The sequence below is a fragment of the Carcharhinus amblyrhynchos genome, chromosome 2 (assembly GCF_965287045.1).
Source record: "Carcharhinus amblyrhynchos chromosome 2, sCarAmb.v2.hapA, whole genome shotgun sequence".
Taxonomy (NCBI): domain Eukaryota; kingdom Metazoa; phylum Chordata; class Chondrichthyes; order Carcharhiniformes; family Carcharhinidae; genus Carcharhinus; species Carcharhinus amblyrhynchos.
In genome coordinates this window covers 119,838,182-119,856,054 of record NC_137325.1, presented here as the reverse complement: position 1 = coordinate 119,856,054, position 17,873 = coordinate 119,838,182, and the positions used below count along the sequence as shown (strand labels likewise).

General features: G+C 39.4%; 1 protein-coding gene across 3 annotated transcripts in view; it reads left to right on the top strand.

The window, feature by feature from the left end:
- Window positions 1-17,237, top strand: part of arhgap12b (Rho GTPase activating protein 12b) — a 220,588-nt gene extending 203,351 nt beyond the window's left edge. For all 3 annotated transcript variants that reach the window (XM_080212046.1, XM_080212037.1, XM_080212026.1), the window contains 5 exons: window positions 1,891-1,989; window positions 2,317-2,394; window positions 9,179-9,313; window positions 14,146-14,251; window positions 15,749-17,237. In XM_080212046.1, the coding sequence (XP_080068172.1) occupies window positions 1,891-1,989; window positions 2,317-2,394; window positions 9,179-9,313; window positions 14,146-14,251; window positions 15,749-15,926 (596 nt within the window). In that variant the 3' untranslated portion in view covers window positions 15,927-17,237. The remainder of the gene's footprint in view (window positions 1-1,890; window positions 1,990-2,316; window positions 2,395-9,178; window positions 9,314-14,145; window positions 14,252-15,748) is intronic.
- Window positions 17,238-17,873: the final 636 nt, after the last annotated feature.

Here is a 17,873-nt window from a genome sequence, read left to right as displayed (position 1 = left end):
TAATGTTTGCTGCAGCCTCTGTAATACCTTTCCAAAGTGCGGTGCCCAAAATTGGATGCAATGCTGCAGTTGAAGCCAAACGTCTTTTATACAGGTTTCACATAATTTCCTTGCTTTTGTACTCTATACCACTACTTTTAATTGCCAGGATCCTGTGTGCTTTATTAACCTGTCATTCCAACTTGAATGATTTGTGCACATATACATCAAGGTCCCTCTGATGGTATAGCCCATTTAGAATTGTAATTTTTATTTGGTATCACGTCTCTGTTCTTCCTATCCAAACAAATCACTTCTCATTTGTCTACTCATTACAACAACTTGTTTACCTCCTTTTGAAGTGATACAGTATCCTCCTGACTGTCCATAATACTTCCAAGTTTCAGATTGTCTGAGAATTTTGAAATTGAGCCATGTACACCAGGATATTATACCAGGAAGAGCAGTGGTGCTGACATCAACTCTTGGGGAATGCAACTATAAACTTCTGTCCGATCTGGAAAAACAACTGTTCACCACTACTAGAATAAAAGCAGAATACTGCTTTTATTTCATTCACCAATAATCTTGCTTATTTTGTATCCCTGTTGCCACTGTCCCTTTTATTCCATGAGCTCCAACTTAACCCATCAGTCTGTTGTGTGCACTTTATTAATAGCCGTTTGGAAGTCCATGTACTTTGCATCAACAGTATTACCCTCATCAACCTCTCTGTGACCTCATCAAAAATCTCGAGCAGTAAAGCACAATTTGCCCATCACAAATTCTCGATGGCTTTCTTTGCTCAAGTGACTATTAATTTTGTCCCAAGTTATTATCTTCGAATGCTTCCCTATCGCCAAGATTAAAGTGACAGACCTGGAGTTGCTGAGCTTATCTTTTTTTTTTCTCAACAAGGTTGTACCTTGTACCACAATTTTCTGGTCATCTGGCATCACCTCAGAATTGAAGAAAGATTGAAAAGTTATGGCCAGTGCCCCCTGCCCCAAGTTTCACACACACTTCCCTTAGTTTGAACCACTAAGTAAAGAATTTATTTTTTCAAGAGAAATCATGATGTATTTGTACAATGGTTTTATACTGAGGTTGTGAAGTGTAAAAGTGTTTTGGCATAGGGATCATGGTTTTGAAGGAATTCATTTATATAAACCACAGATTTAATTATTTTCTTAAAACTTCACAAATGAATACAAACCATGTTATTTAAAGTAATATTGGCCCAGATTTTGCAATGAGTGGTGAATGAACATTCATTGCACTTAGTGGTCCTCAGACTCTTTGGCCTGTATAAAGAGTGTAACAAATGGAATTCTGCCTCCTTCAATCAGAGTGACAAATTTTTACTGAATCGTGCAGTGTCTCAACCAGGAAACATCATTTAGAATATTTCATTTAATGCCAAATCATTGCAGAAAAAATAGTGGGATTAAGAGATCATGATAAAGCACAGAAAGAAAATGTCAAAAAATACATGTTTAAAAAATGTTTGCTAATAGTTAAAATTGGAAGGAATGAGACACTACAATAAAAGTAAATTTTCAGTTCTAGATGGATTATTTCACAGTAATTAAGTATTCTGTGCATTAAAAATAATTTACATTTGACTATACAAGATCTAACATTTTCTGCTGTATTTAGTTGGTGATTACCCCAACATCACCATTCCAGTATAATGCTGCATTTTCTCGAAAGATACATATAGTGAAGCTTGGCAAGAAATAGGGCACTCGAACAACAACTCGACAGTTAACTATGCATCTGCAGGTGCCTAAGTTGTTTACTGTTTTCCTTAATTACAATGATCACTGTTTGCCTTGCTGTTATACTTAATATAAATTCTGAGCCATTATCTGAAAATAAATGAGTTTGCCTGTAAATTTTTTTGTGCAGATCAAGTGTTTGGATGCAATCTAAATAGTCTTTGTCAGAGAGAGAACACAACTATACCAAAATTTGTGGTGATGTGTATTGATCATGTGGAGAAAGAGGGTATGTTATTCTAAGACTTGATTTTTTTTAAACTACTGTGGTATATTGTTTATGAACTAATTTCTATATAACCAGAATTGTTTGCTCATTCAGAGTAACGATACAAAATAGCACAAAAATACTGTGTCTGGCTCTCAATATCTGTGTTTCCTTTAATTGTAGTATAAATTTAAATTGATCATATTTTGCTACTTTTTTTGCATGATTAAAAAGCACATGTTCTGATAATGTTGGACTATAATATTTTGCAATTCAGATCCATTAGTCTCGGAGTTTCTGGTCCTTGACACTCTTACCTGTTCTTATGTTGTTCTATTATGTCATCAGGCTTAAACATTGATGGTCTGTATAGAGTGAGTGGCAATCTAGCTGTGATACAAAAACTTCGCTTTGCAGTCAACCATGGTAAGTTATTTTATTAACCACGTGAAATTTTTCAGTGATAATGTATCTAGTTGGCAGTAGAGCATTTAATGTTTGTAAATTTGGTTAAGCACACCTTCAAGTTCAGAGCATTTAAATCTTGAATGCGCACAAAAAAAAAAGCAAATGAGGTGAAAAGCAAGAGGCATGGTAAATTGCCTGTTTCTCAATCTCTGCTATTGATTCTCTTGAGCTGTAGAAATAGCTCCTGGGGGCTAAAGGAATATGAGGGGATAAAATATTGAATTAATGATCAAAATGAATAATGGAATAGACTTGGCCTACTCCTGCTTCTAGTTTCTGTAGATCCAGTCACTGAAGTGTGGAATGACACTTCAAAGTTAGGTGCCCTCAGACTTTTATTTTCTTCCTTATATGTAGCACCTAGATTTAGATCTGAGAAACTTGTTAAAATCATGAACATAGCACATAGATTCATTAATATAAACCACGTTGCTTTTAGTATTTAAACTGATTTTTGGTTGGTTTTTAAACTGATTTCCACTTAGTATTCCACAGCTGCAAGCTAAGAAATGTTACTTGAGCAGAATTAGAAGTAACTAACCATACCACATTATTAAGTGAGGAAGAAATTGAGAGTTGATAGCAACTTATGTTTATCAAGAAAGATACCTGATCTATGAAGATGAAGCTTAACATACAGATTGGCATATGGGCAACAGAGAATGTAGATCACCTCAGTTGATCCAGATTTTTCTTCAATTGTCCTCAATGTGGGTGTTGATGACCTACCTAACTTTTCTGAGAAGTTTCTTTATGACCAGTTGCTGTGATAATGATGGTCCCACAATGGTGTTTGGGTAGAGAGTTTCAAAATTTTGATTACACTTAAAACAAAGTTAAGTACAGCAGAAGAACAGGTTCTTCAGACCCCCAAGCCCGTGTTGATCATGATGCTCTAACCAAACTCTCAAATTCTTCTGCCCTTACTTGGTCCATATCCCTCTATTCCCTCCCTATTCATGTACCCAGCTGGATGCCCCTTAAATGTTGTTCATGTGCCTGCTTCCACCACATCCTCTGGCAATGCGTTACAGGCACCCATCACATGAAAAACCTCCCCTGCCCATTCCTTTAAATTTTCTCTCTCTCACCTTGAACTCGTGGCCCTTTACAACTAACACTTCTATCCTAGGAAAAGCCTCTGACTATACACCCTGTCTATGCTTCTCATAACTTTGTAGCCCTCAATCAGGTCTCCCCTCAGTCTCCATCTTTCCAGTGAAAATAATCCTAGTTTATTCAACCTCTCCTCATTATCAACACCCTCGAGCCGGGCAACATCCTGGGGAACCTTCTTTGCGCTCTCTCCAAAGCTTCCACATTCTTCCGGTAATATGATGACCAGAACTACATGTAGTGCTCCAAATGCAGCCTAAACAAGGTTTTATATAGCTGCAACAAGATTTCCCAACTCTTATACTGTGTCCTGGCTGATAAAGGCAAGCATACCATATGCTTTCTTAATCACCTTGACCACCTGTATTGCCACTTTTAGGGAACTGTGAACTCGCACATCCAAATCCCCCTGTATGTTAATATTCCTAAGGGTCCTGCTATTTACAGTATAATTCATACCTAAATTTGATCCTCCAAAATGCATCACCTCGCATTTGTATGGATTAAACTTCATCTATTTCTGTGCCCAAGTCTCCAATCTATCATATCCTGTTGTATCCTCTGACAATCCCCAGCACTATCAGCAACTTTACCAATCTTCATTCATCCGCAAACTTACTAACCAGACCCCCCTACGTTCTCCTTCTATTGTACTACAAACAACAGAGGACCCAGCACTGATCCCTGTAGAACAAACTAACTACTGATCTCTATTCTGAAAAATGCCCTTCCACTGCTACTTACTGTCTTCTATAACCAAATAAGAAGTCTCACAGCACCAGGTTAAAATATTGTGTGACTTCTCAGTGTGTTTACCCCAGCCCAATGCCGGCATCTGCACATCATTCTATAACCAAGTCAGTTCTGTATCCGTCCAGCCAGCTCAACTTGAATCCCATGTGATTTTAGTGTTTGTACCAGTCTGCCATGTGGGACTTTGTCAAGTGCCTTGCTAAAGTCCACATAAACTTATCTGCAGTGCTTCTGTCATCAATTATCTTTGTCATCTCTTCAAAAAACTCAATCAGGTTGGTGAGACATGACTTTTCCCATACAAAACCATGCTGTCTGTCACTAAGTAGTCTATTTTCTTCCAAATGTGCATATATGCTGTCTCTCAGTATCTCTCCAAAAGCTTCCCCATCACTGACATCAGGTTCACTGGCCTATAACTTCCTTGATTATCCCTGCTTCCTTTCTTAAACATGGGAACTACATTGGCTTTTCTGCAGTCCCCTGGAACCTCGCCTGTGGTCAAAGAGGATGTGAAGATATCTGTTAAGGCCCCAGCTATTTCTTCCCTTGCTTCCCACAGTAACCTGGGATAGATCCCATGTGGCTCCAAGGACTTCTCTACCTTAATGCAATTTAGAATACTCAGCACTTTCTCTTTAGACATTGACATTCTCTAGAACATTTACATACCTATCCCTGACTTCAACATCTGTCATGTCCTTCTCCTTGGTGAATATTGATACAAAGTACTTACTGAGTAAGGATTTCACCTACTTCCTGTGGCTCCACACATAACTTGCCTCCATGGCCCTTGAGTGGGCCTACTCTTTCTCTTGCTACCAACATGTACGTAATAATCCATGGGATTCTCCTTGACCCTGTTTGCTAAAGATATTTCATGGTTCCTTTTTAGCCATCCTAATTCCACATTTAACTTACTTCCTAATTTTCATTATATTCCTCAAGGACTTTGTCAGTTTTTAGATGCCTAAACCTATTGTATGCTTCCTTTTTCCTTTGACTAATCTTACAGTTTTCCTTGTCATCCATGGTTCCCAAATCCTGCTATTTCTGTCCTTCATTTTTGTGGGGATATGCCATGTCCTGCACTTCAATCAACTGACTTTTAAAAGTCTACCAGATGCCAGATGTAGATTTGCCCTCATAGTCACTCCCAATCCACATCCCCCAGTTCCTGTCTAAATTGAATGTAATTAGCCCTCGCCCAAATAAGTACCCTTATCCATGGCTACCTCAAATCTTATGGATTTCTTAATAATGAACCAAGTGATATATGTCCAGGTCATGGTTATATGCAACTTGGAAATGAACTTGTTACATATAGTTGCCAGTTTTTTCTTTTCTGGTGGTAGGGTATAGAGGGAAGGGAGGTCTTACTAAAAACACTTCGATCGATTGTTGCCCTGCACATTGGAGATTACACATACTGCAGTCTTCTGCTGTCATAGGGTCAGAAGTGGATATGTTTGCATTTGGGGGGGGTGGTGATTCTCCCAAAAAAAATTCTACATGCCAAATTCGCACGAAAACTGGAATAACTCCTGCTGATTTTTTTTAAGCTGGATTTTCAGACTTAATATCTGACAATCTGAGCGTTGCAGAGTGCCCTAGCAAGATTCATGCACACCCCCCCTCCACCCGCAAAAAAACCAGATGGCCAGCCCCAATCCACCCTGTTCCCTCCCTCTGCCACTGATCTCTGTGCAGGCCTGATGCCTGGTGGGCAGTGCCTTGGTCATTGCCAGTTTCCTGAAAATTGTTCTGTGGCTGCAATAACTGGCCTCCAGTAACCACAGTGGTCTACTTCTGCTTCACATACAAAAAGGTTTTCCCCTTTAACTGTGATTGACCTAATCTTCCCACACTTGTCCTGTTGCATGGAAGATTCTAGCTACCAAATCAGGAGAGCCTGATTACATGAAAAGGGATGGTGATTTCGGAAAACTGACCAATTCCGATTTGTAAATTGAAATCTACAAAATATGGCCAACTTATAAACAAGATAGATGGTACCATGCCTCATTGCAACATTGTATAGATTATTTCTGCTCAAATTTTCAGTACTAAATAAATGACTGAATAAGTGGAAAGTATTTTTCTAACCATTGGATAGTGAGTGTATTGAAGGAGAGGTTCATAAATAAAACAATTTCTAGTATGCCTTAATCAATGTGCACTTATTTTTAGAGAGTTATGTGTTGAGTTCATGGTTATTTTCGATTAAACTGTGTTGATGGAAGGGAAATGTGTTTTATAAGCATTGTGCAGAAAGAAAGCTATTTAACACTAAAATCAGCAATTTATTTGTTCAAAATGTGATTTGGGCTGATTCTCCAATATGTAAAACTTGTAATTCCTATAGAGGATTTGGGGTGGATTATAGACTAGAGGGACTGATTGCGGACAAGTCCCCAGGACCGGATGGAATGCATCCGAGGGTTCTGAAAGAAATGGCGAGGTGATAGTGGATGCCTTGGTGGTTTTTTTCCAAACGTCGCTGGATTCCGGGGAAGTGCCGGAAGATTGGAAAACGGCTAATGTTACGCCGTTGTTTAAGAAGGGTGGCAGGCAAAAGGCAGGGAATTATAGGTCGGTTAGTTTAACGTCTGTAGGTAAAATGTTAGAATCCGTCATCAAGGAGGAAATAGCGAGGCATCTTGAGGGGAATTGCTTGATAGAGCAGACGCAGCATGGTTTCATTAAGGGGAAGTCGTGTCTGATAAATTTATTGGAGTTCTATGAGGATGTGTCTAGGGCGGTGGATAGAGGAGAGCCGGTGGATGTGGCCTTTCTTGATTTTCAGAAGGCGTTTGACAAGGTATCTCACGAGGTTATTGCAGAAGGTAAGGGGGCATGGAGTTGGGGGTAGGGTGTTAGCGTGGATAGAGGATTGGTTGTCAAATAGGAGGCAGAGAGTGGGGGCCAATGGGTGCTATTCGGATTGGCGGTTGGTGACTAGTGGAGTGCCCCAGGCGTCGGTGCTGGGGCCTCAGCTATTTACCATTTATATAGATGATCTGGAGGAGGGAACCGAGTGTATGGTGTCAAAATTTGCTGATGACACCAAGATTGGTGGAACAGCAAATTGTGCGGAGGGTGTGGAGAGTCTGCAGAAGGATCTAGATAGGCTGGGCGAATGAGCCAGGAACTGGCAAATGGAATTTAATGTTGGCAAGTGCAAGGTGGTCCACTTTGGTAGGAATAATGGTAGGAAGGACTATTACTTACGTGGCGAAAAACTGCAGCAGGCGACGGTGCAGAGGGACCTCGGGGTCCTTGTGCATGAGTTGCAAAAACCCAGCCTGCAGGTGCAGCAGGTGGTCAGGAAGGCGAATGGGATGCTGGCCTTCATAGCGAGGGGGATTGAATATAAAAGTAGGGAGGTCTTGCTGCAGCTGTATAGGGCATTGGTGAGGCCGCAGCTGGAGTACTGTGTGCAGTTTTGGTTGCCGCACTTACGCAAGGATATTTTGGCCTTGGAGGGAGTGCAGAGGAGGTTTACTAGGCTGATGCCAGAGTTGAGGGGGTTGAGCTATGAGGAGAGGCTGAATAAACTAGGCTTGTACTCGTTAGAGTTTAGAAGAATGAGGGGAGATCTCATTGAGACATATAAGATGATGAATGGGATGGATAGGATAGAGGTGGAGAGACTCTTCCCACTCAAAGGACAGTAGGACTAGGGGGCACAGCCTCAAGATAAAGGGGGGGCGGTTTAGAACGGAGTTGAGGAGGAACTTCTTCACTCAAAGGGTGGTGAATCTCTGGAATTCTGTGCCCGTTGAAGTGGTGGAGGCTGCCTCGCTAAATATTTTTAAGACGCGGGTTGATGGGTTTTTGATAAGCGAGGGGATTAAGGGTTATGGGGAGAGGGCAGGAATGTGGAACTGAGCCACGACATATCAGCCATGATCTTATTGAATGGCGGGGCAGGCTCGAAGGGCTAGATGGCCTACTCCTGCTCCTATTTCTTATATTCTTATGTACCTGACTAGAAACCAGAAAATGGTGTTGGGGGGGAGCTTGTTCCACTGGGAATCTCTCCTTGTTTTCAATGTGGCTATTTTCAAGTTTTGGAGCTACAGCAGATAGTTGAGAACTCTCATATGTTCCTAAGACTCCAAAATTTTGAAAAAGAAAATAGATCCTGAAATTGGTTATCTACAGTTGTGTCCGATGTCTCAATGAGAAACTGAATAATGGAAAGAAACATAACCTCTCTTCAGCTTGTCCTGGACTTTTGTATGGCCAAATTAGCATGATGCCACTCAGCTTCCATTGGAGCGGGGTCTCTTGCTGATACAATTTGCCTATTCTGAGAATGAAAATGATCCTACCCCTAAATATAGGATAAGCTGTTCATAACTGCAGTTTGTGGTGTTGGAGCAAGGACGGCCAAATTTTGAGCCCGCAGTGTTTACTTTTAAAGAAATAAGCTATTGTATATGCTGAGATTGTGATTTTTCCCAATCAAATTCCCTATTTCTTTCCTTTTTTCTCAATTGTGCTAAATTCCATATCTGCACTGGTGCTTTCAGTGCTGCTGCTTAATCTTCCAATCTCGGTTTTTTTTGGTTGGGCGTTGGTGAATCTTTGCTCATTCATATGCATTTTCCCATTCTTCATTATCACCCTAATGATCATTCAGACCGCTACTTCTCTCCAGATTCTAGGAGGATTTGATCCTTTATTCTGTTTGCCCAAACTCCATTCCTTATTGGACCCTAATACCTAACATTCTGGCTCAGATTTGATTTCATGATTCGTAGGTGAAAAGATGCACAATAATTATTATTCCTCCATTTTTAAAACAGTAGTTATGAAATACAGATTTACTACCTAAATATGCCAATCAGTTATGCCTTCCTTACAGATGAGAAGCTGGACTTGAGTGATAGTAAGTGGGAGGATATCAATGTTATTACCGGCGCCCTCAAGATGTTTTTCAGAGAATTGCCAGAACCTCTCTTCACGTATCATCTCTTTAATGACTTTGTCAATGCAATCAGTAAGTATAAGTCACAATGATATTGTCTTGACCTAATTTTTAAACTTGCTGATTTAAAGAGTTTATGATCATTTGATTGTAGTATGTCATCTTTGAAACCTACTCCAAAAGTTGAACACAACAAGTTAGGCAAAACTTGCACTGATGTACTGAGGGAGTGCTGCACAGTAGTGCTGTCAGTGGAAATGTTAAACTGAGACCTCGGCAGCATCAATCCACTTCTCTCACCCCTCCAAAAAAAAACCTGGAATTCATATCTCTTATCTGGTAACAAACATTGTGAACTAACTGTTAGACTTCTTTCCGATTTCTTTTCTTCCTATTGCTACCTTGATTGAGAGTAGCTAAGTTAGTACATAATAGGGATTGTATGAAACTTTCTTGGTCTGTATGCTTTAACTAATTAGGTAGCCTAAGTCACCCAGATAGTCAACTTCTGGTATTTACATTACCTTTTATTTTTGTTGAATTAAAAACATCTGCTTTTTTAATAGTTTGGATTTTGGAACTATCAGTTGGTACCTACAGTGTACCATTCTTTTTGAATGATGGTCAGGAGTGATAAAAGAACTCTCATTTCAAACGTCTACAGTGTATTGCTTTTGTGACATTAGTGTTTTTCTTATGAATGAGATAAAAATGCCTTGTCACAGTAATTGTTGCAAAAAAGTTTAATGATGACCATGAAACCGTTATCAATTGACATAAAAAGGTTCATTAATGTCCTTTAGGGCAGGAAATCTGTTGTGTTTACTTGGTCTGGCCCACACTGGACTCCAGATCCACAGCAGTGTGGTTAACAATTAAAAGATCTCAGAGATGGGCAATTAATGATGGCCAATTCAGTGACGTCCCATGTCCCAGGAACAAATAAAAAGTCCACCACATGCCGTGAAATTAATGTAAAATACTTGTATTTATTAATGTTATTTACGTTATTAAGGACTGTTAATAATGATGGGTATTTTAATACTTGCCAGAAAATAGTCATGTAAAACTGCCTCATTATTGCAGATCCCCTAAACTGTAGTTTAGATGAATTCAGACTTTGAGTATAATTGATTGGGCCAAAACTGTTAGAAGCTGAACTTCTGCAGGATAGGAATCAGATTTGGGTTGCCACTCGACTCCTTGCTTCCTAACTGGAAGTCCAACCAATTCTTTTTCACCCAGCCTTCTGACTGTGGCCAGGGAAGAACTATGCAGGGAGGCAGCAGGTGGTCAGGAAGGCGAATGGGATGCTGGCCTTCATAGCGAGGGGGATTGAATATAAAAGTAGGGAGGTCTTGCTGCAGCTGTATAGGGCACTGGTGAGGCCGCAGCTGGAGTACTGTGTGCAGTTTTGGGCGCCGCACCTGCGCAAGGATATTTTGGCCTTGGAGGGAGTGCAGAGGAGGTTTACTAGGCTGATACCGGAGTTGAGGGGGTTGAGCTATGAGGAGAGGCTGAATAAACTAGGCTTGTACTCGTTAGAGTTTAGAAGAATGAGGGGAGATCTCATTGAGACGTATAAGATGATGAATGGGATGGATAGGATAGAGGTGGAAAGACTCTTCCCGCTCAAAAAAGACAGTAGGACTAGGGGGCACAGCCTCAAGATAAAGGGGGGGCGGTTCAGAACGGAGTTGAGGAGGAACTTCTTCACTCAAAGGGTGGTGAATCTCTGGAATTCTCTGCCCGTTGAAGTGGTGGAGGCTGCCTCGCTAAATATTTTTAAGAAGCGGGTTGATGGGTTTTTGATAAGAGAGGGGATTAAGGGTTATGGGGAGAGGGCGGGAAAGTGGAACTGAGCCACGACAGATCAGCCATGATCTTATTGAATGGCGGGGCAGGCTCGAAGGGCCAGATGGCCTACTCCTGCTCCTATTTCTTATGTTCTTATGTTCTTATAGTTTCTCACCCAACCTGAGGCCTTCAGTCAAAGGTTCAGTCAAAGGATTTGGAGGTAAGGAAACCACATCCACTCGTTGCTGGAAAGCAGGCAAGTTTACAATTCAGCCACACTCAGAAACTATGGAAAAGGAGGGTTTATAAGCTAGCAGGATTGGTGGCTAAAGGATTTGCTGGTCACTAGTATTTTATCATTGCGCATTGCCCTTTTTTCAAAAACTTGTAGTGCACAGTTCAGCCACAGAGTGGCATTTGCAACATTCCAATATTTTTGACTTTGCCTCTCGAGTATTCCTCCTGGCAGTCTGTTATAGACAGTGACAAAGTTATAATTTCTTGCACTGTTAACTTTTGAATATAATGGGAAAAATTATAAAAATCCAAGTAAATATTAAAAGAACCTCAGAAAAAGGATAAAATTAAATCAGTTTAAAACTTTCATTGTTTCATGCAGTTTATTTCCCCATTCAGGTCCTTCAGTTTTCTTTTACCATAAAGAAAAATTTAACCAAGAGGACAGGTTGAGTTTGAAGCCGTAAATTCAGTGCCACTTCTAACATCTGTTGGCACAGTGTTTAGCACTGCTGCTTCACAGCACCAGGGACCTGGGTTTGATTCCCAGCTTGGGTCACTATCTTGCAGAGTCTGCACGTTCTCCCCACGTCTACGTGAGTTTCCTCCGGATGCTCCAGTTTCCTTCCACAGTCTGAAAGAGATGCTGGTTAGGTGCATTGGCCATGCTAAATTCCCCCTCAGGGTACCTGAATAGGCACCGGAGTGTGGCGACTACAGGATTTTCACAGTAACATTATTGCAATGTTAATGTAAGCCTATTTGTGACACTAATCAATAAACTTTAAAACATTTATTTCTTCAAAGATGGACTGATTTTGCCAGTTTTTCCAGATGTACTTGGAAAAATATATATGGTATTAAAAAACTTCCTGCAATTAATTTTTAATTTTAATTTTTGCCTTCCAAGAAAGGAAAGGACTTGCATAGTGTCTTTCTTGTGCTCAAACAGGTTTCCAGCCAGTGAGGTACAGGTCAGGTATCCATTATTCAAAATCCTTGAGGCCGATAACATTTCGGATTTCGGATACTTTTGTTTTTCAAATATTGCATTATAGGACTAGGCCTACCTGCAACACTAAGTCTAGGTTAGTTATAATCTGAAGTAAATAAGATGGCTAGAAAAGTAAGATGTATGAATAATAAAATACAGGGTTACTGTAATAGCTCGCCACCCATGGCGCCATCTGCGATCCAGTATGTAGGAAGCGTTCAAGATGTGAATCTGCAGGCTATAAGTTAAATGCAATCGGTGGGGTTCGTGTTCGCTCGGACCATATTGCTTTGGGCCCGGGTCTTCCCCTGTTAAAGGTTGAGGTTCAAAAAAGTGCAGTTTTTGTACATGTTTGGTTTTGAGTTCGGCTTTTGGATTTACAGATCAAAGATACTCAACTGAACTTTCAAAGTTTAGAGTCATGGCAGTTTAGGCAAATACAGCATCCAATTGCAAAGAATAAGGAGAGAAATGACCAAATAACTTGTTACAGGTGTTGTTGTTTGAAGGATCTGTACTAACTAGGACACAGGAAAGATTCTCATTGCCTTCTTTGGGACCTTTTAAATACATCTGAACAAGGAGTTTAAAGCTCATGAGGTGCAATCTTTGGCAGGGTTCAGTTATCTTTGCCTGCTCCATCAGAAAGTCACAAGTGTGGCTGTTAGCTAATTGCATCAATTCCAGTGACAGTATTTTTTGCTGATAAAGTATTCCATGCAGCTATGCTGCAAAAGCTGGACACGTGTGACAGGTAACATTCACACTATACAATATCACGCAATGACTACCTTGAACAAGCACATAACCACCTCCCTTGACATTCAGGGGTGTTACCCACAGCAAATTTTTGACCATCAACATCCTGGAGGGCAGCATTGACCACAAACCAGCCACATAAATGTTGTGGCTAACTAAACAGGTAACTTCTGGCCAGTGACTACCCAAAGGCACTCTACCACCTAGAAGGCACAAATTAAGAGTGTGATTGAATATTCTCTACTTTCCAGAATGGGTGCAGCTTCAGCAACGCTAAATAAGCTCAACACATCCAGGACAAAGTTGTCCACTTAATCTACACACCATCCACTGATTAAAACATCAACTTCCTCTACCATTAGTGGGCAATTGTGCCTATAGGATACGTTGATATAATTTTCCCAGACTACTACAACAGCATCTCTTAAACCCATGATTTCTATCATCAAGAAGAACAAGGACAGCATATGCATGGGAGTATCATTTCATCCAAATTCCACTGCAAGTCGCACGTCAGCATTTCTTCTTTCTTATTGTATCAAAATTCTTTCGTGACCTCCTTATGAATCGCACGTGCAAGTGCCTTCACCATGCAGATAGCAGCGAGTCAAGATGGCCCCTTACCACCTTCCCAAGGGCAACTGGTGATGGACAATAAATGCCAGCCTTGTCAATGACGTCCATATCCTGAGTGCATTTTTGGAAAAAAAACTGCAACCCCATAAATTTGTTCTTTCATCTTGTCTGTTCATGTTAACAGACAAATACTGTATAAAATCTAACAGATGGCACAAAATGCTGGAAATACAAAGTGGGTCAATCGATATCTGTGTAGAGAAAAATCATGGTAATGTTTGAAGAGTTATGTTTTTTTAGTTAAGTTTACCTCTGTTGATACTATAATAAACATGAGTAGCAACTAATAATTAAAAAATGACATTCCAAATTATTATATCTACAAAGCTACTTGTACTTAATCCATTAACCAGTGATCAGACTGGGCCAGAATGTTGTCTAGTTCTTAAGTGAATTTTGTTACAAAATATAACTTTGTATATTTCATATTTATATACACAAAACAGCAAGCAAAAAACCAATTGTATTTAATGGTTTTCAGAAATTCAAGACTACAAGCACCGTATTCAGGGTATTTCTGAACTAATCAGGCAGTTACCTAAACCGAACCATGACACTATGCAAGCTCTATTCAAGCACCTTGTCAAGTAAGTGTGAATTGTACCTGTAATGAGTTTTCTTATGGCAGTGCATAGCTGTGGTCAGAAAGAAATATTGTGCATAACATGTTGATCATGTTTGATGGCAATGGGGTAGTGGTATTGTCACTGGACTAGTAATCCACATACCAGGTCAATGCTCTGGGGACCCATGTTTGAGTCGCACCATAGTAGAATTGAATTCAATAAATACATGTGAATCCAGAGCCACGGCAACTGTTGCCCTGTAAATGGTTTAGCTTGCCACTCAATTCAAGGGCAATTAGAGATGGGCAACAAATGCTGACCTAGTTAGTGATGTCTACGTCCCATGAACGAATGGAAGAAAAAAAATCCATATATTTAAAGCTCATTTTGCATTGAGTTTTAGCATTTAATGTTATTTTTTCCAATCAGATTTCCTTAGGATGGGGCATCTGGTGGTATGCCCATTGGTTAGACTTGTTTCTGCAAGTTTAGGTTTATAAATATTTTGTCCACTAAGTTACAGGTAGTGAGAGCTCGTAACAGTGGGGGGAACTAATTAAGTTTAATATTTGACATATTCTAAATCTCAAAAAACAGTTCACAAGTAGAAGCATGAGATGTCACACAGTTTTGTGGTTGGTTGGCAATTAACAAATACCATATTAATGGGTTACTTGTGCTAGTAATTATTACATTTAACTTTTTTCCTCTGGCAAGTTTAATATACAATTAATGTGCAAATGTAGCAACTTCATGGTAGTTAAATGCAAGATGATGTTTTCACAAAACTAACAGTGGAGCAGCAAAACCAGCAACTAGTGATTCACAATTCATGCAAATTGTTCATTAATAATGAACCTTTTTTTGGTTCCCAGCAAAATCTGACCCATTATGTAAATTGCTTTCCTACCCAATAACATGTTATTAATGTCTACCCCAAATTATTTTCAGTATTTGCAATACGTTGCTTCAGTTATTTGACTTTATTTTCAATACTTTTAGTACTCGTTGGAATAATACTAGAAAATGAGACATTTTGTCCAGTCAGGCACTTGCTGTCATAAAACACTCCCAGGTCAGCCATTGTACATGCATGATATAGACTAAACTTTCTTTTATAGTATGCACAACTATGTTGTACATTCTATCTTGAAAGGGGATCATGCACTAGTGTAACACTTGACACTGATAAGTGAACTGTTTAAGTGATACTGTAATATTGGAGCTGTGACACTGCTACAATCCATCAAAACAAAAAAAAACAAATTCATTTATCTGATATGATCTAATCAATAGTCTGTGTGGCATCAGCTTTCATTGTTATGTATAAGAAAAACTGCAAGGCACAAATTACTGGAAATGCACAACAGATTAAAGGCATTTGAAAAAGGAAAGGTTAACAATTGGGATGCGTTTATTCCATTAGTAAATTGGACATGCTATTCTGTACCAAGTTATTAGTAATTGTTGGCTTTGTAGGTGTCTGTTTCTTGAACTTTTTTAAACTTTTCTCTCCAGAGTTATTGCCCGTTCTGAAGTAAACCGAATGACCAGTCAAAGCGTTGCCATTGTATTTGGCCCCACCCTCTTGAGGCCAGAGAAAGAGACAGGAAATATTGCCGTTCACATGGTATACCAGAATCAGATTGTGGAGTTGATCTTATCGGAGTATGATACCGTATTTGGAAGAAGTTGAAAAAAATGAGCAAGTGAAATGCAAATCTACCAAAACCCACTATGAGAGAAAAAAATATATATTTTAAGTGTTTTTTTTGTACCTTGAGTCAACCAGAAAATGGTAATCTTTGCACTTGTCTTCCTCTGGTTTTTAAAAGGATCTGTTTTTTTCCAGTGGTTTTCAATCTTGAAAGCAGATGGCACTGCTGCAGATGTTTTGCATAAAATGTGATATAGACAGATGCAGGGAAGCATATCACCTGGTTATAATGGAGAGTAGATACCTAAGTATACAGTAGTTATATACACTGGGTTCTTTTGAAACAATATTTGCCTGAGGAACTTGGCAGTACTCTTCTGTACATGTGTAGATATATTTAGGAAATTTCTATTTCCTGCACATAGTTAGCAAACTTCTCTAGCAGCCTTCTCTGCCATTTGGCATAGCAGAAGTCCTAATACTGTATATTGTTGCTGAGTCCATACAAAAGCGTGGCCAGGTTTTGTGGTAATTTATTTTTTACAGGTTTACTCGAAAGGCAAGAGCTAAAGTATTAATGTTGATTCTTCCTGGTTGATGAATATGGACTATAAGCAATCCTGCACTTGCTGTTCCCTCAAACCTACTGTTAGTACAGAGGTCAGATGATCACGCCCAGTGTTTCAGAACACTAGTGATGTACAGATAAATAGAGTGTAATACATTAAGATAACATGCTCTCAAACAATGTATATATAATCTGTGTATAGTTCCTTAACAAAGTATGTTTTTCATACAGTAACATTTTCTAATCAAATTTTGCCAACTTGTAATATTCAATTGCTGGCCAGTGTACCAGCAAAGATCAGTACTAAGAGCTTTTTTTGGGTATTTTATGACAGGCAACACGGGGGGCTATTCTTAGGTATACTAAGAAGCTGCGTGCACTTTTTAGCTATTGGTAATTGTGATGCAGGGCAAATCTTAACCATTTGTATTTCAAATGGTACTGGAAAGTATTGTGTAGGCTTGTGCTTTCTAGGTGCACTACAACAAAAGCTGTTTATTTAAAATGTACAGACAAAATTTGAAAAGAATCTGCTTAGCAATTTATTGTACAATAAGTGCTAACATTTAATAAAATTTCATGTATGCACTGGTATTAAAGCAGATTCACTTGACGCTCAATTGGATTTGTCTGTTTTACTGATGTGGACTGTTTGGAATACTACCTGCTTCTGGGCACATGATCTGAAGATTTCATTTGAATGTATTTTTTTAAACTAACTGCTGTATGGCGATATGCTATGTCTAATCAAAAATTAAAACAAAATGATGAAAAACTGTTTATTTCAGAATTCTGAATGAATTTGCTTTTAAGTGTTTTGGTGTAATGGTTCTGGTAAGATCATAAGAAATAGGAGTAGGATTGGCCATTCAGCCCATCAAGCATGTTCCAACATTCAGTAAGATCTTGGTTGATCTGATAGTGGCCTTGTTTGCCTGCCTCCCATAATTCTTTAACCATTTGTCGTTTAGAGATCTGTCTAACTTGGCCATGAATATATTTAATGACCTAGCCTCCAGTGCTCTCTGTGGGTGAGAATTCCAAAAATTAAAACACTCTTGAGAGGAAAAGAAAGTCTCTTTGTCGCTGTCTTAAATGGACAACCCTGCATTGTGCCTTGAGCTCTTGGTTCCCCAATGAGGGGAAAACATCACCTCAGCATCCATCCTGTCTAGCCCACAGTGAATCATGTACGTTTCACTTCTTGTTCTTACAGACACGAATAATTATAGGCCAATCCTGCTGAAAGTTTTATCATAAGACAGTCCCTTCATCCCAAGAATTAGCCTAATGAACCTCCTCTGAAACTGCTTCCAATGCAAGTATATTGGCCTTTAAGTAAGGAGACTAAAACCATGCACAGCCCTCTATGTGTAGTCTTACAACTGTACAGTTGTGGCAAGATATCACTTTTATAT